We start from the raw sequence: 22,788 nt of genomic DNA, 5'->3' as shown, positions 1-22,788 counted from the left end.
TAACTTTTGTCATATGTTATGTTAAACGGGTGGGTGCCGACCCGTATCTTAAATCAGCGGTAAAATATCCTCAAATAATTTATCATCCAATTTGTTTCTTACCTCTTGGTTAGAAGTTTTTATTTATTCTGTTTAAATAGAGGTTCCTGACAAAAAGCCTTGATGCAGTACATAAATTTATGTGGTGCTTTTATGTATTTTAAACTTACAAACGGGTCGGTGCCGACCCTAACATGATAGCAAGGCTGGCCACCATACTCACAAACAACAGGATATTTACAACTACTTACAAGAAGTATATAATTATAAAAAAAATATCCAGGGAACCAAATCAAAGGGAGACGTAATATCAGGCTTTGATAAAAGGGGAAAAAGCCCAAATAAATCACAAATTAGGGCCTCCTTCTTCTACTTCACTAGAAAAGCAAAATTATAACGCATAAAAAAATCTGTAAATCTAAAAAGACTGCTATTACTTTCTGCTGTAAACAGGACCAGTAAGAAACAATTCTGTGACTTCTGTTGATGCAGAGCATTGAGGCTGTGGATGATGGACTAATATAGAAATAATATAGAGATTTTTTTCTCTTATGTAAAATAATGAAAATACAAAATCACTACATGAATTTCCAACAGGATTGTGTAATTTCATAAATACAGATCACTATATCGAATTGCCTTGCCTCTGGAAATAGCACAGTCAAGATGAACTGCACTTGATCCCCAACTTCAAAAGTTGTTGGTGCAGTTCCTAGACTCTCCAGGCAGAAGTACAGGGAGTCCTGCTGATCCTCAGAATCTGGGTGCACAGAGACCCGGGAGGCTAGTTTCTTTTGGAATGTTCCTTTCTTCTGGAATGTTACTTTCCACTGAGGATCTTCTTGCAGCAGCATGTAGCAACTACTAAAACTACTAAAAACTGCAGTTTCTGGAGTGTGCTGACTCATGAGAAATCTTATGACTCTGGAAATATGTCTGCGACATAGCAACAAGTGCTCTTGGGTGCCCGCTGCTTGGACAGTGCGGTGTCTTCTAGGCTGCTGACTTGCTTGCACATGATCTGAGACTGTTGCAGAGACTAACCTAGATATCCTAAAGAGAGGCTGAAAGGTTTCCACAGACTCATTAGTCCCTTATGCAAACCTTTGTCCTTGGCTTTCGAATAACATTTTCAAACGACACATTGGTACAGCAATTATGAAATACATGGGAAACATTTGACACATGCAGCGTCTGTCATACCCATATTTGAAAAAACTCTGTGAGGATGATGCACCACCACAGCCTGTTTAAGGGCATGTTGCTCTAGAACACATAATTAGGAAAACAGAACACTATAAGCCTTCATTCACAACTAGAAATAATACCCTCCGTGGTGAAAGTAAAAGCCATGCATGTACAGATGCACAGGTTTTATGGTTGTTCTGTGTTACATCTTCTGGTTTTGACATCAAAACTTTCAGAGGAAACCGATATACCATGAGCACAAGGACACTGTAATAGTTTCCAGAGGGGAAAGTCCTGGAGAAACATTTAATTCATTATTGTATGTTTTTTTTTCAATAACTGCATGGAGCTTAAGCAATTTTATTAGTCATGAACAGTGACTTGCAAGATTATGTCCCCTAGCTCACTATGAAACACATATTAATCATTAACAATACTTACCCAGTCAGCCACATGGGTTTCTTGTTTTGGCCAAAAGTAACCAGCAATAACCTTGTCTCCTGTACACCGTGATGATTTCCAGTTCCAGGGTTATCGTGGCACTGTGAGGACAGATCAGCTTTCATCCTCATACACCTTTGTTTTTTAAAAAATGCAATCTTGTCTATTTCAAATGTGAATACTGTGTACTGCATATGTAGTAGGTACAACTGGTGAGAACAAGGTAAGAACATAGTTGGAACATGCAAAATGAATACCTTGCTACATTTCTCCTCATGGTGACAGGAGAAACTTTACTTTGGTGGGTCAAAGTCCCATGTTCCTGTTGCAGAGACCAACAGAAGCTGGATCATATCATGTAGTTATATAAGATAAAAATTACACTTCAAAAACTTAAGCCTTTGTAAGGAAAAGTAGTAAAGATGCCCCAATGTTCTTGGTTGATCTTTTGAGTACAGACAGTGTTAGCAATTCATGATCATGAGGAGAGGATGGGAGTTCCAGTTCCAGTTCTCACCACTAGGATGATAAGGATGTGATTGAATTTACAGTGGCCAGGGGAGGTCAGGGGCTAGATCAGGGGTCTCCAACTCCGGTCCTGGACAGCTACCATCCAGTAGGTTTTCTATCCTACCCGGCTTCTGATGAGCCACACCTGTTCTCAGGTAAATACCAGGAACAGGTGTGACTCATCAGAAGCCAAGCGGGATAGTAAACTTACTGGATAGTAGCTCTCCAGGACTGGAGTTGGAGACCCCTGGGGTAGACTCTTACCATTTGCTCTCGTGGGAACTCCGGGAAGTCTCTGTCCTGTCCGGCCCCATCCCTGCTTCAGGGTCCTCACACTCCAGGAGATCACCCTTTATATGCAAATTCACTCACAACACCTACACATAGTACCTTGTTGGGGAGGGTCTTTTGAGGTATAAAGGGGAGTAAAGAACTATCCTTAGTTTGTGTTTGAGCTGCTTCAATGCCCAGTGTATGTCTACACTGTATTACATTATATTATTTTTGCTATTCAATAAACCATCGTTTTCCTGAAATGAGACTCTACAACTGGAAGTATGAAGTTTTAAAATATCAACTGATTCCTAAGATCTGTATATATACCTGTAGTTATCTGTTGAATGATAAAAATACATTTTAAATGCTTCAACCAGTGTTATTCATTTTGTCATTAATTGTGGTTGTTGTATGTTTTTTTATCTAGTTTGCCAAGCAATATGGAGACATTTTCAGTCTTCGTTTGGGACAAAACATCGTTGTTGTGAACGGTTTTAAACTCGTCAAAGAAGCCCTACTTCACCACGGGGAAAACTTTGCAGATCGCCCAACGCTGCCTTTATTTGAAGATGTTGTGCATAACAATGGTATTTTTTTTTACGATAATCAGTAAAAAATGTTTAAACTGTGTTCCGTGCTTTTGTTCTCACTAACTAAAATGCTGTTTTATATTCTCTAATTTGAGCTGGTTGGTTGCATATTAAAAGGCCGAAATGGTAAGGGTGTAGATTTGGGGTGGGAGTCCCGTATGTGTTTAGTGGGGTGGGGAGTTCGGGGTCAGTGTTGAAACCAAACTTACCCTCTTGCCAAATGGTGATGGTTCTGAGAATCCAGTCCAGTTAAACCATTATTTCTACCAGGGCTATAGGAAGCCATTTAAGAGATCCATGAAGGGGTGTGACATGACAGCATTTAGGCTGATTGAAAGCTGCATGTTCTGCTGCATTTTGTATCATTTGCAGCTGTTTGACAGGATAAGCTGGTACACACTAGCCTTGTTGTGAGACAACAGGTGCCTGGACTTGAAACCGACACTTAGACAAGCCCTAATCATCCACTGTTATCTGCTCAGCAAAGAATAGGTCATCTATCATTACTCTTCCTGGTGGTTCCTGGTGGACCTTGATGGACACAATGAGTGCAGTTTCCATTGGCTGTCCAGGTCTGAAGCCAGATTATCAATATGTGATGGGTCAAGTGTGTGGTTTTTAAGCAGCAAGGTTACACAAGCCTGTTCAAATGTCATTGGGACGGTGCTGGTTGTGATGTGTTTTTTTTAAGGTTTGGTGAACTCCAATGGCTACCTATGGAAACAACAAAGAAGGTTTGCCCTCTCAACCCTGAAGAACTTTGGACTGGGCAAAAAGAGCCTTGAGCCCTCCATTCAGATGGAGAGCACGTTACTGAATGAGGTCATAGCCAATACACAAGGTACAAACTTTCACAAACATGGATGTTTATCTAGGGTGACCAGATAATCCATGTCAGCGAGGACTCTTGAGCTATAACAGGATTTATAAAGTACTATTTAAGGTGCCATAGAATGCATTTTCTTTTCAAATTGTTCTCTGGTGTCTACATACCCTGAAGGTATCTGAACTTTGTTTGGTCAAAAAATGTCCAGAAGTGGTTTCATAGGCCTATAATTTGGCCTTATAATGAAACATACTTTTTACCTTTATTTGCTGGGCTCTTTAATATGTTCATGAGCTCTGCTCTGACTGGTATACAGTGAGGCATTGCAAGGGCTCACACAGAACCAACATAGATCACTATATGTGAGGTGAAACATGGAATGTTTAGGCATCCAACCATATATGTTTGAGCCTGTCAGAGGAGGAACTGGATTTTGAGGAATGGCCAGTTGCTCAGAGATTGCAAGTGAATGCTTCTGAGTTTGCATTTAAGGTTTCCTGGAACAATTGCCGCATGTAACTGTAATAATCCCACTTCAGCCTAGGTCAATGCAATGTTAGCATAAACATAATTTTGTGTTCAGCATTGTAATAAGAACATTGCAATTATTTTTCATCCCACGCAACTAATGATTTTACAATGTTGGTTTTTTTATATACGTTTTATCAAGAACTCCAAATAGCAAGGTCACCAGCTTGTAAATGTACTGTTTGCAAATTGAAGTTCTTCCTTCAATCAGTTTTTTTTTTTTTTTTTGCAATATCGATTAGATATTTGTTTAGCTAACCAAATGCAGACTATGGGAAGTACAGAAGCCTCTTGTCAATGACAGCATCACAAACTTCCTAATGTTGTTTACTACTCCCCAGCTAAATTGGGGGACATTTTCCAAAAGGCATAGTTGCTAGCAACGTTAGCAACTTACATGGCGAGAACCATGCAACTGAACGGTTCCATCTATGTCAGCTGCTAATGAGAGCTTTTAGGAAATGTACCCCTGACTTACCTGGTAAAGATGAACATCAGCCATGTCTGTTGACAGTTTGGTTCCTTAGGAAGGGTATGAAAAGTGCCACCATCCCCAACACAACCTTGAATGGCACCCTTATGCCTACAGCCTGGCATTTTTGCTGTTGTCCTTCATTTTGTTCTTCACAATACCTGCAGAATGGTTGAAGTTTGAAAGCCCATGTCCAATGAGTTTGAAATTGCGCTGTCATATAAGTTATGTAACAGTGTAGGAATTTCGAAACAACCTTTTAGTTTTAAAGTAGTCTGAAAAACCTGAAGTAGTTTGAAGTGTCCTCCCTGACATGGATTATCTGGTCACCCTAAGTTTATCCCATAATGATCTTGATATGCAGGATTTGGCTGTTTAGTCCATATATAAATAATTCCATTTGTTAATTTAAACATCAGCATACCTGTAGCTTATTCGTCAGTAAAGATCTCAAATAATTTTATTCAGAAAGATACTCTGATGCAAATCCTTTCCTTAGGCCAACCATTTGACCCTCAGTTCATCGTGAACAATGCCATCTCCAACATCATCTGCTGTCTGGTGTTTGGGGATCGCTTTGACTACAATGACAGCTACTTCCAAACTCTGCTGAAGCTGGTGAATGAAGCTATCTATTTAGAAGGAAGCATTTGGTTTCAGGTTAGCAGCTGTTTCTCAACTCACATGTGTTCATAGATGTATAAATATTTTATGGGTTTTTTAACTGACCTAGCCCTGTAACTTATGTGCCTTCTTAATTTAGATGTATAATATGTTCCCCTGGTTGATGCGGAGAATCCCTGGTCCCCACAAGAAAATACTGTCACACTGGGAAACTGTGATCTCTTTCATACGGCTGAAAATTAAGGAGCACCAGGAAGACTGGGACCCATCATCTCCTAGAGACTATATTGACAGCTTCCTTTTGGAGATGGAAAAGGTATTGGGCCGGACAGTTAACTGTAATTTCATCACAGTAGTGTTTTTATTTAGTACATATTTGAGAATATCAGTGGAGGGTTGTCACATCAGATCTCCAGGCTTTTGAGTGCGGACTGCATAATTATGATTCATAATGCAAGAGAAGGAGACACGGCTTGGTTTGTTTCCTGGTCTTTAAAAAAAGTGTTTTTTTGTCCCAGTGGAAAGATGATGTTCACGCCGGATTTAATGAGGAGAACTTGTGTTACTGCACCTTTGATCTGTTCGTGGCTGGAACTGAGACTACATCTACTACGCTGTACTGGGGCTTGTTGTACATGATCAAATATCCAGACATACAAGGTTGGTTTTATTTAAATCATATTAAGGAAAAAATAAGAGTTCTCTATTCAGAAGCAGTTAGCTTGGTTTGTCTATTTGTACCCTACTCTCTTTAGAGAAGGTGCAGGCTGAGATAGACAGTGTGATTGGACGGTCACGTCAGCCCAGCATGGCAGACAGACCAAACATACCGTACACTGATGCTGTCATCCATGAGATACAGAGGATGGGCAACATTGTACCACTGAATGTTGTACGTTTATCCATGAAAGACATAGAGCTGGGAGGATACACAATTCCAAAGGTGAGGAATGAAATTCCGCATGGAGCTTGTTATAGTCGTTCATGGAAAGCTGACACCTTCACATGTTCTTCCCATGTGAGGTTACGCTCGTAATGTTTCAGGGGTCTTTGTCTGTGCTTTAGGGAACGACGCTGTTGGGGACTTTAGACTCTGTGCTCTTTGATGAGACTGAATGGGAGACTCCCTTCACCTTCAATCCTGGACATTTCCTGGATGCAGAGGGGAAGTTCAGGAGGAGAGATGCCTTCCTGCCCTTTTCAGCTGGTAAACTTTGCTTTAGACCTGATTTCTACTGCATAGATCCTTTTATTCTGAATTCTTCTGCTGAAGTTGAATGTAATAAGACTACAACAAATGTAGAAACATGTCTTTTTATAATTACTATCTAAATAATTATTTGCATGTTTTTCCACAGGGAAGAGAGTGTGTCCGGGGGAGCAGCTGGCCCGGATGGAGCTCTTCCTGTTCTTCACCTCCCTTCTCCAGCACTTCTCCTTCTCTGCACCACCAGGAATGGAGCCCAGTCTGGAGTTCAAATTGGGAATCACACTCTGCCCAAAACCCTACAAATTGTGTGCTACCCCCCGCTGAGCCTGTTTGTTTCATATCAATTAAAAGTTATTTGCCAGAAATAAGTGTCCAACAGTTAAAAGGTCAAGAAGTTTCTCAACACCTCCTAATCCCTCTGTTATGATTCAGTTGCAAAGTGATTCACAGTGAATGATTTTACCAATAGCAAAGACAAAATCCTCAGGGTCACTAAACACGCAAGATGTCAGCAACCAAACTGAGGCGTAACAATAGCAGAATTAGAATTCAAAAGTTGTGGTCGAATAAACAAGCAATGAGTCAGAAAACAGGTCTCGATGAAGAGCTGAGTCTAAAATATCCAATGCCGGAAGCTGGAGTACCCACACACGCATACTAAGAAATTGAATGGTTCTGTATAACACATTATTTTGACCAACTGGAAATCTTAAAAGAATTATGGACGATGGGGTCCGCTGTACAGTATCATGTGTAGTAAATTGAGTTCACAGGATCAGCGAGAAGTGGTCCAAATTCTCAATTATGTATACATTCACGTGTGTTATTAGATAGGGTTAACGTATTTGGTGTGACAAAAAAGATGATGTGTCCGGGGATCAAAATACTTTTTTCCTGTTAGTCTGCTCTAAAGCACTCTGGATTTGCTGCTATAATACTGATCGTTGCGTGCTTCTGACCCAAAAATTGCTTTATATGGGCAATTGTGAATAAATATTTATTTTAAAGTTCATATAAATCTTTCATTGTTTGTAGCAAGTGCATGACTAAGGGAGAAGGAACTTACAGCTGGAGTTCAGGGCAGGTTCTTCTGAGCATTGGAAAAACCTGACCCCTGGCAACTATCAATATGTATAAAATGGAGTACATGCACACTCCATAGGACATGCCTGCCTCATTTTGTTTCACAGCTATTAACCCTTTATTGCGTTGCCCCAGTGGTATGTAATGTGCAAACAATGTATTAATTAATAACTGTTAAAGAGAAAGTTATTCTGAAAATCCAAGGGGTGTCAAAGCACTTCATTAGATGTGCCTGTCTTGTCTAGTTTTAAAGTTATTAACCCATTCATGTATTGTCCCATTGCACATTATACGGATACATTGGAACATTCAAAAATTCATAAAAATTCGTACGTAAAGCAATCTGGGAAACAAAGGGGTGTGCAACAGTCGCCATGAGCCCAAAATGCTAAACCACCATGTCATTACAGCTGAAAGGACCTATTATATTAGCTATTAACACGATTTTGCACAAAGTGGAAAAATATTCGTTGTCTGTGTACTGGACATCACAATTCTGTTATTAAAAACGCCCCACAACTTCCGTTAAAAGTTATTAAAGCCAGAAAACCGAATATCGAACATGAGGCTAACTTCACCGCGGCAGATATGAATTAGATGCGCGCTGTTCACCGGAAAGTAATATGAGAAAATTCTACTCAAACGAATCTATTCGAAATCTACACACTTAACGCTGAACCGGTCGTACAGATCGACACGCCTCATTGTTTCTTGCATTCAGCCTACCTCGCAAAACAAAACTCCGCCTCCCTGACAAGCGCTGTCAAGCTCCTGTCATTTGACGTGCTGGTCAAATGACAGGATCAACACGAAGCTTCTGCTCTTCAGTGATCTTCAGTGTTTCCTTCACCTGCAGCCTCGTTTCTCCCATAAGCAATGACCGCCGCCTCTGTGCTCTGGTTTTTTGAATGGCTCGGCCTCAGAAGTGTTTTGACGTTCCTCGCTTTGTTTTTAACATTCGGCGTCTTAATAAAACAGAAAGCCCCTAAAAATTACCCCCCCGGACCCTGGTCGTTACCTTTTGTCGGCGATTTATTTCGCGTTGATTTATCAAAAATCCACCTTCAGTTTGCCGAGGTAAGTCATGTTTCACTGTTAAAGTTCAATGCTGATTTAATCAATATTGATTTTCAAATATTTCAAAAATATGTACTACTTAAATATTATGTTTTTAATTATCATATATTTAATTAAACTTCATTTGCTAGACCATGGGTGCTCTATTCTCGCCGAGGTCCAGATCCCACACAAAGTCAAGATCCACTACCCCATATAAAATTTTCCAACCCGGGGGTGATCTCTTCGAGCGAGGGTAGGGAAGGGGGTACTGAGGACCCCATGAGCTAGACTGTAGACACCTTGGCCGAAAAACGAAGTCGACACTTATTATTCAGTTTATGCGTGTCGTTGGAAGGACAAGTTTACATTTATGCTAGTGATGGCTCCGGATTGTTTTTATGGGAGGGACAACAGGAATGTGGTGGGGGCCCCCGAAGAGGGACAGTGAAGGTTGTCACTGACTTAATGTAATCTTGTGCATTTCACTTCTGTGGTAAACGCGTACTGAATATGGTGAAAACAAGGTAAGAAAATGCAAAATGAATTGCTTGCTGCACAACTCCACAAGGTAGCAGGATAAACTTTACTTTGCTGGGCCAAAGTCCCATGTTCCTGTAACAGAGACCAATATTCTCCTGAGACCCGACCTATTCATTTATGTCCATTGTAGTGGACATTGTATTTTTGCATTTAGTTTTTCACTGATGTTAGGAAACATATTTATTCCTGTTGTGCACTAAAGAGGACATGCTGCGAAATTAAAAATAAAAATAAATTTGAAAATTTTTTATTGTAAGATGTCTTATTTCCTCCAAAGACAAATAACCTACAATTGAAGGACACTTTTTTCCTTGGGTCTCAGGAGGATATAGAAGCTGGATCACAGCATGTAGTTATCTAAGGTAATTACTCCCCGAGTACCTGAAACAATATTATATTGTGCATTTGACATTAACAGTTTTTTGTATCTATTTGTATGTTTTAATCAAGCTTGCCAAGAAATATGGAGACATTTTCAGTCTTCGTTTGGGACGAAGTGTCGTTGTTGTGAACGGTTTTAAACTCGTCAAAGAAGCCCTAGTTGAACACGGGGAAAACTTTACAGATCGTCCAGTGCTGCCATTATTTGAAGACATTGGGCAAACGAAAGGTAATTTATATATATATAATAAACAGTAAAAAAATATTAACCTGTGTATCCCGTGCTTTTGTTCTCGTGAACTAAAATGTTTTTACGGGTCTGTTCTCTCATAAAGGGCGTAAATCAAAGAAGTGCTTTAAAAAGTCAATTTTGTATGGAAGCCGAGAAGTACGGGAGAGGATTAGGGCCACATGAAATAAATCTCCACTGCAACACAAACAGTTTCAGTAGAGCAGGGGTACCCAATCTTATCCGCACAGGGCCGGTGTGTATCCGGGTTTTCGCTGCAACTCCCTAATTGTATTACTAATTAGAGGACTGATTGGCTGAAAGAATCCTCACACCTGGGTTTGAACAGCTGACCTACAAGTTATCCCAAAAACCTGCATACACACCGGCCCTTTGCGGATAAGATTGGCCACCCCTGCAGTAGAGACATCTCCACTACTACTTTTGCCCCTAAACTCGGTGTATTTCATGTGACCTGAGGTCTGCAGCCAGCCTCTGACTCTAACGTCAGGATTCTGACTTTTTTTTCTCAGAAATCTGACTTTTTTTCTCAGAATTCTGTGAAATTTATTTCAGGTGGCCCTAATCCTCTACCGTAGAGAAGGGCTGTGCTTGCAGATATTTTTTATTGCCATTATCTCGAGATCACGAGATAATTTAGCAGCGTGGCAGTGTAAGCTACCTGTTTTAAAAGGACTTGCAACTTATATACAGTTTACATTAATATCCCAGGGTTGCTCTGTATGTCTGTCATTATGTAGATGCCATAGTACATTTCACTGAGTGGAATAATCCTCAAAGATTCGTACAATTTTGTGTAGATTTGAATGTGGGTGTGAAGGTTTGTTTCAGACTATGTCAGTATTTTTATTATCGTATGTGTACAGTGCAACTTTTAAATAGTAACTTTTCAAGCTACGAGCTACTTATTAAAAGTAGCTAAGCAACAGCAAAGCTACTGTTTTATAATAGGAGACAGCTACACTACAAACTATAGAGAAAAAGTAGCTAATTACATCGAAGCTATTTCATTGGGTAATACTAAATAATTGTGCTGTAGGATACTCAAAGCAAATTAATTTAAAAAAGTGAAACTCCACGCTTTTTTTTTACTTGTGCACAAGGGGAAATCGACCACTTGTCTTTGTCCCATTGAGCACATTTAAGGCCAAGCTGGCTGAGGTACTACGTGATACTCTGGTGACGTATATTTAAGACACAAAGTGCGTAAGTGTATGTATAAACCAATGGGACACGTTTTATATATGAATACACAAACGTGATGCACTACAACTATGCTGTCATTTGTGTTGGTTGTGTTTGGGGTTATCCTTCTCTGTGAACATTCGCTGTACAACTTTACACACTTGCATTGAAATCTGGAATTTGCATCTCCATCTCTGAGGTGAAACAGATTCATGAAGAAAGACAATGCCCTCCTGTGGTCTTGAAGCATAATGACCCCCAAAAACATTAATAATGCTAGTTGTGAGCTAAATGAATAATACTAAATAAATAAAGCAAAATGATTTAACTCACTCTTCCACATTAATAAGTCTGATTTTACCGATCCAAAGATGTTAGAAACAATGTATCCTAAGTTCATCCCAAACTGTATCTGGTGAACACTTTTTTAGTAAACATGCATCAATATCAGGATTATGAGTAATAAAAATGATGTGGTGGTTATGGGTGATTTTAATTTACCTGGGATACAGTGGGACACAGTCTCTGGCTTTTCTGTAAATGAACTTGAGATGGTAGAATTAGTACAGGATTGTTTTTTTTACTCAGTTTGTTAATACCCCTTCCAGGGGAGAAGCCCTTCTTGATTTTGTTTTCTCTAATAACCAGGATAGGATTGGAAAATCAGAGGTTTTAGAACCATTGGATGGTAGTGATCATAACATGGTTAAATTCGAGGTTAATTTTAGTGTCTGAAGAGCAAAGTCCAAAATAAAAGTATACAATGTTAGGAAGATCAAAACTTTAATGGTATGAGACGGAAACTAGAAACTGTAAACTGGATGGAGTTAAATAGCAGAACGGTTGAAGAGACATGGGAGTTTTTTAAAAGCACATTGTTGCAAGTGCAAGAGGACTTCATACCTGTTTCCAGCAAAATTAAATATAAGAAACTGCAGCCAAGGTGGTTTACTAAGGAGATTAAGAATAAAGTCAGGAGGAAAGGGGCTCTGTTCCACAAATGGAAAATAACTAATGATTTCAAAAGTAAGCAGGAGTAGTAAGGGCCTTATAATTGAAAATGAAATTGATATTGTAAATGAGTTTAATGATTATTTTACACGGGTGTTCACAGTAGAGAACATGAGTACCTTGCCACCATTTAGTACGAATACAGCGTTGTCTATGACCAATATATGTATAACTGAGGCTGATGTGGTACTAAGCCTAGCTAAACTCAAAATAAATAAATCACAGGGCCCTGATGGCATGTTACCTATAGTTTTAAAAGAAATGAGGGATATTATTAGCCAACCTTTAACTTTAATATTCCAGAAATCGTTATCTGTGGGTGTGGTACCTTCAGAATGGAAGCATGCTAATATAACGCCCATATTCAAAAAAGGGGATAGAAGTAATCCAGCAAACTATAGGCCGATCAGTTTAACTAGCATTACTGGAAAAATAATGGAAGCTATAATCCAAGTGAAAATGGTAGATTACCTGGATGCAAATAACATTCTGAGGGATAGCCACCATGGATTTAGGAGAGGTAGATCCAGTTTAACGAATCTACTTGAGTTCTTTGAGGAAGCTACAAGAGAAATTGATCACAAAAAGGCCTACGAAGTGATCTACTTAGATTTCCAGAAGGCCATTGATGTTGTCCCCCACAAACGGCTCTTGCTTAAGCTCAAAGCTGCAGGGATTTTAGGAACTGTAGCAGCTTGGATTGAAAAACTGGTTAACTGACAGGAAGCAGCAAGTAGTTATTAGAGGCACAATGTCGCAGTGGGCCTGTGTTCATAGTGGGGTACCGCAGGGTTCAATTTTAGGACCACTATTGTTCCTAATTTACATTAATGATATAGACACCAATACATACAATAAACTGGTTAAATTAGCAGACGACACCAAGGTGGGTGGTGTAGCAGATACTGATCTAGCAGCAGAGAGGCTACAACGGGATCTTGATTTAATTAGCAATTGGGCTGATACCTGGCAGATGAAATGTAAATGTAAGGTAATCCATGCAGGGAGCAGAAATATAAAGTACATATATTTTATGGGTTACACTGAAAGAAAGGTAGCTGATTATGAGAAAGATCTCGGTGTGTATGTTGATGCTTCCATGTCCCACTCTCGCCAGTGTGGGGAAGCAACAAAAAAGGCCAATAGAATGTTGAGTTACATTTCTAGGTGTGTGTAGTGTAAATCAAGGGAGGTGATGCTACGATTATATAATTCCTTGGTAAGACCCCACCTAGAATACTGTGTGCAGGTTTGGTCACCATACCTTAAGAAGGTCATTGCTGCCTTAGAAAAGGTGCAACGGAGGGCTACGAGAATGATTCCTGGTCTTAGAGAAATGTCTTATGAGGAGAGGTTAGCTGAGCTGAATCTGTTTCGCCTCGAGCAACGGAGACTAAGGGGGGACATGATCCAGGTCTATAAGATTCTAACAGGTCTGGATGCTGTTCAGCCAAATGGCTATTTCAATATTAGTTTAAATACTAGAACTCGTGGCCATAAGTGGAAATTAGCGGGAGAACATTTTAAAACGAATTTCATGAAGCACTTCTTTACACAGCGTGTAGTTAGAGTATGGAATAGTCTTCCTGCTAGTGTAGTGCAAGCTAAAACCCTGGGTTCCTTTAAATCAGAGCTAGATAAGATTTTAACAACTCTGAGCTATTAGTTAAGTTCTCCCCAAATGAGCTTGATGGGCCGAATGGCCTCCTCTCGTTTGTAAATTTCTTATGTTCTCATCCCCAACTGAATATTATTTGGGGGCATGTTGGGCTCTGAAAAGCTGGCAGTCTTTCTCGTGTTTGATGTAAACATTAGTTGTCACTGATGTGGTGCTTTGTGGTCTATATACTTAGCCAAAGACAGCTTCCATGCAATATTTGCTAAAGCGTTGATAAAATACGCTTGGCTTATTTGAGGAACGGGAAACCCTTGAATACTTGCGCTAAGGGCATGAATGCAGACACCAAGTATGGTACAGTAGTGTGTAAGTGTGGATCAATTGGGAAAAATTAGACAAAGCCTTATCTTTAATGTGAGCAGTATGGTGTTATGGCTGGATACATATTACAAGAACCAAAAATTGATGGTTCAGTTAAATCATTATTCCTTCCCAGGGCTCAGTGGGCAGTACTATTATCTCGCACACATTTGCAGGGTTGGTGGTTTAGATCTCCCCTTTGCTCACTATACTGTATGTAGACTGTATGTAGATCAGATAATGCTAGTCACACATTGCGATAATCTTAAACATCTCTAAAACATCGGCAGCTTCATATAGCTTTCTTTTCATTTTACACCACAATATGGCTGCAGTTTTAATTGCAGCCACTGTTGTGTAGTTGTTTGATATTCTCCTCCGTGGTTCTTCACAAAGTACATATCTTCACACACTACACCAATAGATATGTCATGTTTTTATCTGTGTTCAGTCACAGAGCCATCTTTTATGAGTGCACTTATGTTAACATTAGCAAATTTTCTTCTAGTGTCTTCTTCAAAGTTTTTGTTTGTTTCAGGTCTGGTGGGCTCCAATGGCTACCTATGGAAACAACAAAGAAGGTTTGCTCTCTCAACCCTGAAGAACTTTGGACTGGGCAAAAAGAGCCTTGAGTCCTCCATTCAGGTGGAGAGCACATTACTGAATGAGGTCATAGCCAATACACAAGGTACAAACTTTCCCAAACATGAACGTTTGTCCCATGGTGACCTAGTCATGTAAGATGTAGCCCTTTGTATAATCTATATAAATATTCCCATTTGTCATGTTTCCGGGTGGCTCGGGTGCGGGAACGAGGCATGGTGCACGAAAAGAAGGGTGGACGACCCACTGGCGGCTCCAGGAACAGAAAGGGGTTTATTAAACAAAACAGAAAACACAAAAAAACACAACTAAAGCAAAAAGACCACAAGGGGTCAAAAACAGAAAGGGGATTAAACAAGACTAAATAACAAAAACTGAATGCACGCAGAACACTGAAAAAAACCCATCAACCTACAACTACCATAGACATACTGTAGACATCAGAGACACGAGCTTGGACAATAGTTTAGACACGACGCGACGCAATGAACCAGCGGGGAACAGAACACAGGCAGGAACTAATATACTATGGGGTAATGACTAACACAGGGCAGGTGAGGCTGATTAACAAAGACTAGGGAAACAGGACACAGGTGAAACCAATTAACTCAGACACTAACCATCAGGGAAACTAAACACTAACCAAGGAAGCATATAACACACGGAAGGTACATAGGTAATAACATAAGGCAGGGGAACAAGAAACAAAACCAAAACCAATTACTAAATCAGACACCAGGGTTTAACAAGCACAAAGGAAAAAACCAGGGAGCTAAATACAAAAACAGAGGAGGTGGGATTCGAACACAAGACAAGAGGGAACTCAGGACAGAGGGGCAAACAGACAGCACATGCTAAATACATTGAGCCACGAGACCAGACAGGAGACAGGGGAGAACAAGGACTGACGTGAAGGACGGAATGACCAGCACCACCTGCTGGTCAAACGGGGAAGGGGCACGGAAGGACCACAGTGGGGGGCCGACCCTGACAGTACCCCCCACCTAACGCGCGGACACTGGACGCGCGCCGGGGCACTGCCAGGGCCACAGAGTACAGGCAGACAGGACGCAGACGCGGAGCAGGACGGGAAACAAGCGAACAACAACCAAGGAACTGGACAGACGGAACAGACCAAGACGCAGAACCGGACAGGGAACAGACTAATGACAACCGAGGAACTGGACAGACAGGACAGACGGAACAGACCAAGACGCAGAACCGGACAGGGAACAGACTAATGACAACCGAGGAACTGGACAGACAAAACCAAAAACTCAGACAAGAAGGGCACGAAAATAGACAGAGCAGACACCAGGAGCTGGGACAAAAAGATCAGACGGGAAAACACAGCAGGAGACAGGACATGGGGACCAAAAAACAACTGACTCGGGAACGGACGCGGGGACGGAGGAACAAAACCTGGGGCATGTCTAGGGACATGGGACTGGGACCGAAACGGGGCAGAGGGACCGGAAGGAAAGGGCAGAAATGGAACTTGTTGCGGCAGCTGACCGGAAAACGGAGAGGGGAACTGTTGGGTAGGATGTGGGGTAGGTGGTTGGTAGGAGGGCGACAAGGAAGGGACTGCGGGACGTGGACAAGGACGGGTACTGGAGGGCGATGAGGCAATGACGGCAGGACGGGAAAAGGGACCGGAGGGTGACAAGGAAGGGAGCGAAGGACCGGAGGATGATGAGGAAGGGACCCTAGGACAAGGACGGGAACTGGGAACGGAGGGCAACAACGAGGAGGGGACTACAAGACAGGGGAACGACGAGGAGGGCACAAGACCGGGATGGGGACTGGAGGACGATAAGGAAGGATGGGGACCAGAGGGGAACAACGAGGAAGGGACTGCAGGATTGGGACAGGAACTGGGACTGGAGGGCGATGATGAGAAGGGCACGGGACCGGAATGGGAACTGGAGGGTGACGGCGAGGAAGGGACTGCAGGAGGAGGACGGGAACTGGAGGGCGATGAGGAAGGGACTGCAGGACGGGGACGGGAACTGGAGGGCGATGAGGAAGGGACTGCAAGATGAGGACGGGATCTGGGATCAGAGGGTGACAAGGAAGGGACTGCAGGACGGGAACTGGAAGGTGACGGCGACGAAGGGACAGCAGGATGTGGACGGGAACTAGGACCAGAGGGTGACGAGGAAGGGACTGGGTCTAGGTGGTTGGACCGCCTAGTGTGTCCCCGTCTCCCCTTTCGGGAGACAGAGAACCGGCCTGGCCCTCTGCTGGACCTCCACCAGCGCCAGGAAAGGTCCGCTTGGGTGGAGGTAGGCGTCCGGATCTTGGGGCTTGGGGCCAGGACGGTCTTGGGTGGAGAAGCAGGGGCAAAGTCAAAAGGCCTGGCCCCCTGTGGGCCGGGCGCAGGCAGAGCAGAGCAGAGGCGGCGGCCCCCCTGTGGGCCGGGCGCGGGCGGCCGGGGCAGAGCAGAAGCAGAAGCAGAACCCTGACACCCATTTGTTTATTTAAAAATCATCATGACTTGCTATGTTAGTAAATATCTGAAATGCAGGACAATACAATCCATTGACAAACAGAGCTGGATATACTGTATAACCTGATGCAAATCCTTTCCTTAGGTCAACCATTTGACCCTCAGTTCATCGTGAACAATGCCGTCTCCAACATCATCTGCTGCCTGGTGTTTGGGGATCGCTTTGACTACAATGACAGCAACTTCCAAACTCTGCTGAAGCTGATCAACAAAGCTGTCTCTTCAAGTGGAAGCATTTGGGCTCAGGTTTGCTGCTGTTTCTCAAGTTACGTGGATTCAGGGAGGCTATGGAGGCTACTTTGTGACAATATTCAATAAAAAAAATTATTTAATTTACAATTTAAAGTGTTGTTTAAATTATTATTTATATTTGTCATTTAAATGGTGATATAATTTCAATTATTCAAATGACTAGTTAAATTACCATTTGAATGATACCAGCAACAATTAAAATTGTCAGTCACCCTTCAAACTCAGTGGGCGGGCTCTAAACACAACCTAACATCTGATTGGTAACGTTGCATGTCACAACAGATCACACACTTGATTAATTGCTTAGGAACTGTTCAACTGGAATGGCCTTTTCCCTAAATCAGGAAATCCTAATTTTAGTTACCAAACAGTAAAGATAAGATCTGCCAGTTAGGAAGTCTCTGTAATATGGCCCCACCACGGAAATGAACAACGTGGTTATAAATGAGAACTCAATAGACTAGGCTAAATCGATCTGTTGTGACTGAGTTTGCAATGTAACCAGTCAAATGTTTTTTTTTTGAGCCTGTCCACTGAGTTTGACAGTTAACTTTCACAGATTGTTTCAATGGCTGCTGGTATAATTTATATAACAATTTAAATAATCATTTAAATGACATTTATAAAAAATAATTTAAATGACTATTTAAGATATAATTTAAATTGTCATTTAAATTGCCCATTTATTTATTGCATATTGTCACAAAACACCCTTCATATCTGGAAAAATGCCTCGAGGGGATGCCCCAAATTTGCAGATTTGCAGATTTCACTGATGGCACTGAGCCCCCCTCCATGGTACATTTTTGTCCCACTTCTCTATTTTGTCTCCTTTGTCTTTCAGGTCCAAAATTACCACAAGTGGCCCTCTGGGGGCCCCTTAACCATGTCAGCATAGGGCCACCAGAGAAGTTAATCCCCCCACTGCACATTACCTAAGTGACTCTTTTTTGGTTTGTTATAGATGTATAATATGTTCCCCTGGTTGATGCGGAGAATCCCTGGTCCCCACAAGAAAATAGTGTCACGCTTTGAAACTGTGATCTCTTTTGTCCGGCTGAAAATTAAGGAGCACCAGGAAGACTGGGACCCATCATCTCCTAGAGACTATATAGACAGCTTCCTGTTGGAGATGGAAAAGGTATCGGGCCAGACAGTTAATTGTAATTTCATCACAGTAATTATTTAGCATATGTGTAAGGAATCTTTTTTGTGGATTGGTTTGGGTCCTCACTGTGTGTTTCATACATTTAATAGGTGAAATACATTCTCTTTTTGCTTATTAGTTTCATTAGAAAAAAGTAGAAAAGTAGATGGAAATAATTATTATGGAACTCAATGGAAGTGGAAAAATTAGTTTCAAAACAAGCATCTTTATCCCCATGACTACAGAGTAAAGTGTTTCTTTTTTATGTCCCAGTGGAAAGATGATGTTGATGCCGGTTTTACTGAGGAGAACCTGTGTTACTGCACCTTTGATCTGTTCGTGGCTGGAACTGAGACTACATCTACTACGCTGTACTGGGGCTTGTTGTACATGATCAAATATCCAGACATACAAGGTTGGTTTTATTTAAGGAACCATATTTTGGAAGAATAAAATAGTCCTATAACCACTACTTATTACACGGCTCTCTGGAATGCTTGATTCTGATTGGTCAGTTGAGACATTTGCAGGTTCGTTCTTTTCAAATAATGACCGCTCCAAAGTAATAACGCATAGCCGGTACTACTTGTATGTTTAAAATCAGTCTGCGCCAACAAAGATTATCATTTAAAAATGTTAATTTAAAACAAATATGTCAATAAAATGTTTCAAATTTATATTCATGTCCAGTTTTTTTCCTTATGTGGCAAGTAGCCGTGTAATAAGCGGGATAATGTACAGGCAGCCGGTAGTTATCGTGAAATAAGCCCCTTCAGTGTGATACAAGACCCTCCGCTTCGCGTCGGGTCCTGATCACACTGTCGGGGCTTATTTCTGCGATAACTACCGGCTGCCTGTACATTATCCCTTACAGATAACACATTTACACTCTATGATAAGCATGTTTACACTCTAAAAGTTATCTTAAGAAATAATATAATAATTATTGTTGTTTTTGTGACAATATTCAATAAAAAAAAGTAATTTAAATTATTTAATTTACAATTTAAAGTGTTGTTTAAATGATTATTTATATTTGTCATTTAAATGGTAATATAATTTCAATTATTCAAATGACTAGTTAAATTACCATTTGAATGATCATAATTAAGTGTGGTGTATAATGATAGTCGCTTGTACGAAAAACAATTACAACTGTAATAATAATAATTACCTCCCATTTCACAACACTGCAGCAGTGCTAAATGGACTTAAAATACTTCTCAGCTCATTTGCACTCTTCTTTTTCTTGCACTATTCTCTGTCCACTTAGTTAGAATTGTGTTTTTTTTCTCAGTATCTCCTGACTACTGTGTCTACATGTAAAAATTCAATTATATGTATATTCTGTGCAGTCTGAGCTTCGCAATCTCATTTTTCTTTATATTTTTATATGGAAAGATGACAATAAATTTTGACTTTCATATAATGTTTCACAGTGGAGGCATTCACTTGATTTGTATGTTTGTACCCTAATCTCTTTAGAGAAGGTGCAGGCTGAGATAGACAGTGTGATTGGACGGTCACGTCAGCCCAGCATGGCAGACAGGCCAAACATGTCGTACACTGACGCTGTCATCCATGAAATACAGAGGATGGGCAACATTATACCACTGAATGTTGTACGTTGCACCACGAAAGACACAGAGCTGGGAGGATACACAATTCCAAAGGTGAGGAATGAAATTCCGCATGGAGCTTGTTATAGTCGTTCATGGAAAGCTGACACCTTGACATGTTCTTCCCATGTGAGGTTACGCTCGTAATGTTTCAGGGGTCTTTGTCTGTGCTTTAGGGAACAATGGTGATGGGGACTTTAGACTCTGTGCTCTTTGATGAGACTGAATGGGAGACTCCCTTCACCTTCAATCCTGGACATTTCCTGGATGCAGAGGGGAAGTTCCGGAGGAGAGATGCCTTCCTGCCCTTTTCAGCTGGTAAAATTTCCTTTAGACCTGATGATTTCTATTTCAGTTGCTTCTTTATTGTTAAATTGTTAAATCATCTTCTGAAGGTGCATGTAATAGGATCATCGTAAAATACATGAAAGTGTTGTTTTTAGAATTTAAACAATGTTTTTCCACAGGGAAGAGAGTGTGTCTGGGGGAGCAGCTGGCCCGGATGGAGCTCTTCCTGTTCTTCACCTCCCTTCTCCAGCGCTTCACCCTCTCTCCACCCCCTGGCATGGAGCCCAGGCTGGAGTTCAAATTGGGGGGCACCCACAGCCCCAAACCCTACAAGCTGTGTGCTACCCCCCGCTGAGTTATCTGTCAGAAATAAGTCACTGACAGTTAAAGTTTACTCATTTATGTATTCGTTGATTCTGAGAACAGCTGATAGCGTGATTGTGTGTGTGTGTGTGTGTGTGTGTGCCCTGTAATGGACTGGCATCCTATATAGGGAATCTCCCGCCTCCTGCCCTGTACTTTCTCGGTTCCAAGTCCCCCCCCCCCCAAATTACCCTATACTGGATATGTGATTGGTTGGAAGGTAGATGGATGGATGGATGGATGGATATTCAAAACCTTAATATCTATGAGATAAAGACATGTCATGCTCTTCACATTTAAAAAGGTTCTTATCGCTTAAGAAATTACTGAGGATATTCTGCCAATGTCCAGAAGTGTCTGATATGAATTTTGGGATTGTTTATGCCCTGCAAATGTAACAAAACACTTCCCATCTTCCTATCTGATAATTAAAAAAAAAAGTTACAGAAAGCTTGGAACTTATTGATTGTACCTTTCAGGGTGCAAAGATTTATCAGATGCAAAGAACAAGAATTCTGCATTAAAGGCACTGAAATAGTACAAGATAAGGATACTCCCTGAATTCTAGTAACCAAATCATTCTGCAAAGTGAGATTCTGTCAACTTACATTAGTTGTATGTTTATTTGAATGGCATCAAACTGCCTTACATGGCATTTTCCCTAAGTCTGCATGATTTGTGGTGCCAGAACACATGGTTATCCTTGACTGTGTTGCACTGATCATGTCACCAAACAGATATGACTGGTACTAAAATTTATGCCAGGGGTGTCAATGAGCCAACACCATATAGACAAAGGTATTGGGACATGCCTATTAATAAGGTGTATAAAATCAAGCACCTAGCCATGCAGTCAGGTTTACAAACATTTCTGAAAGAATGGGCTGTTCTGAAGAGCTCAGTCAATTCAAGTGTGGAACTGTCATAGGATGCCACCTTTGCAATAACTTAGTTCATGAAATCTCTGATAGATATTGCGTGGTCAACTGTAAGTGGTAGCATTTAGGAACAACAGAAACTCAGCCATGAAGTGGCAGACCATGTAAAGTAACAGAACGGGGTCACTGAGTGCGGAGGTGCATAGTGTGTAGAAGTTGCCAACACTGTTGATTCAGTATCTGCAGAGTTCCAAACATACTCTGGCATTAACCCCACCACAAAAACTGCACTGGGAGCCTCATTAAATGGGCTTCCATGGCCTCACAGCTGCATGCAAGCCTCACAGCACAAATTATAATGCCAAGTTTTGGATGGATGGTATAAAGCACACTGCCACTGAACTCTGGAGCAGTGGAAATGTGTTCTGTGAAGTGACAAATCCCGCTTCTGTCTCTGGCAGTTGGACAAGTCTGGGTTTGGCAGATGCCAGGAGAACATTACCTGCCTGAGTGTATTGCGCCAACTGTAAAGTTTACTGGAGGGGGGATAATGGTATGGGGTTGTCTTTCAGGGGTTGGGCACGGCTCCTTAGTTCCAATGAAGGAAACTCTTAATGCTTCAGCAGTCCATGACAACTCTATGCTTCCAACCTTGTGGGAACAGGGTTAGGGAAGGCCCTTTTCTGTTTCAGCATGACTTTGCCCCACTGCACAAAGTAATGTCCATAAAGACATGATTGACTGGCCTGCACAGAGCCCTGACCTCAACCCCATCAAACACCTTTGGGATGAACTGGAATGGAGATTGCGAGCCAGGCCTTCACATCCAACATCAGTGCCTGACCTCACAAATGCTCTTTTGGATGAATGGGCAAAAACTCCCACAGACACACTCCAAAGTCGTGTGGAAAGCCTTCCCAGAAGAGTGGCAGCTG

General features: G+C 41.3%; 2 protein-coding genes across 2 annotated transcripts in view; both read left to right on the top strand.

Moving 5' to 3' along the window:
- Positions 1-7,657, top strand: part of LOC111834858 (cytochrome P450 2J2-like) — an 8,070-nt gene extending 413 nt beyond the window's left edge. Inside the window, exons 2-9 of the mRNA XM_023794630.2 lie at positions 2,882-3,041; positions 3,736-3,885; positions 5,370-5,530; positions 5,634-5,810; positions 6,013-6,154; positions 6,250-6,437; positions 6,560-6,701; positions 6,853-7,657. Coding sequence (XP_023650398.1) covers positions 2,882-3,041; positions 3,736-3,885; positions 5,370-5,530; positions 5,634-5,810; positions 6,013-6,154; positions 6,250-6,437; positions 6,560-6,701; positions 6,853-7,028 — 1,296 coding nt within the window. The 3' untranslated portion in view covers positions 7,029-7,657. The remainder of the gene's footprint in view (positions 1-2,881; positions 3,042-3,735; positions 3,886-5,369; positions 5,531-5,633; positions 5,811-6,012; positions 6,155-6,249; positions 6,438-6,559; positions 6,702-6,852) is intronic.
- A 901-nt stretch (positions 7,658-8,558) lies between these two features.
- LOC140578531 (cytochrome P450 2J2-like) lies at positions 8,559-21,425 on the top strand. Its single transcript, XM_072699994.1, has 9 exons — positions 8,559-8,864; positions 9,837-9,996; positions 14,730-14,879; positions 17,392-17,552; positions 18,523-18,699; positions 18,979-19,120; positions 20,191-20,378; positions 20,501-20,642; positions 20,792-21,425. The coding sequence occupies exons 1-9, from the start codon at positions 8,664-8,666 to the stop codon at positions 20,965-20,967; spliced, it is 1,497 nt and encodes a 498-aa protein (XP_072556095.1). The 5' UTR covers positions 8,559-8,663; the 3' UTR covers positions 20,968-21,425.
- The last annotated feature ends 1,363 nt before the right edge of the window (positions 21,426-22,788 follow it).

The sequence above is a fragment of the Paramormyrops kingsleyae genome, chromosome 15 (assembly GCF_048594095.1).
Source record: "Paramormyrops kingsleyae isolate MSU_618 chromosome 15, PKINGS_0.4, whole genome shotgun sequence".
Classification (NCBI taxonomy): Eukaryota; Metazoa; Chordata; class Actinopteri; order Osteoglossiformes; family Mormyridae; genus Paramormyrops; species Paramormyrops kingsleyae.
Note: the sequence above shows the minus strand (reverse complement) of the source record. Positions and strands in the feature narration are given on the sequence as shown.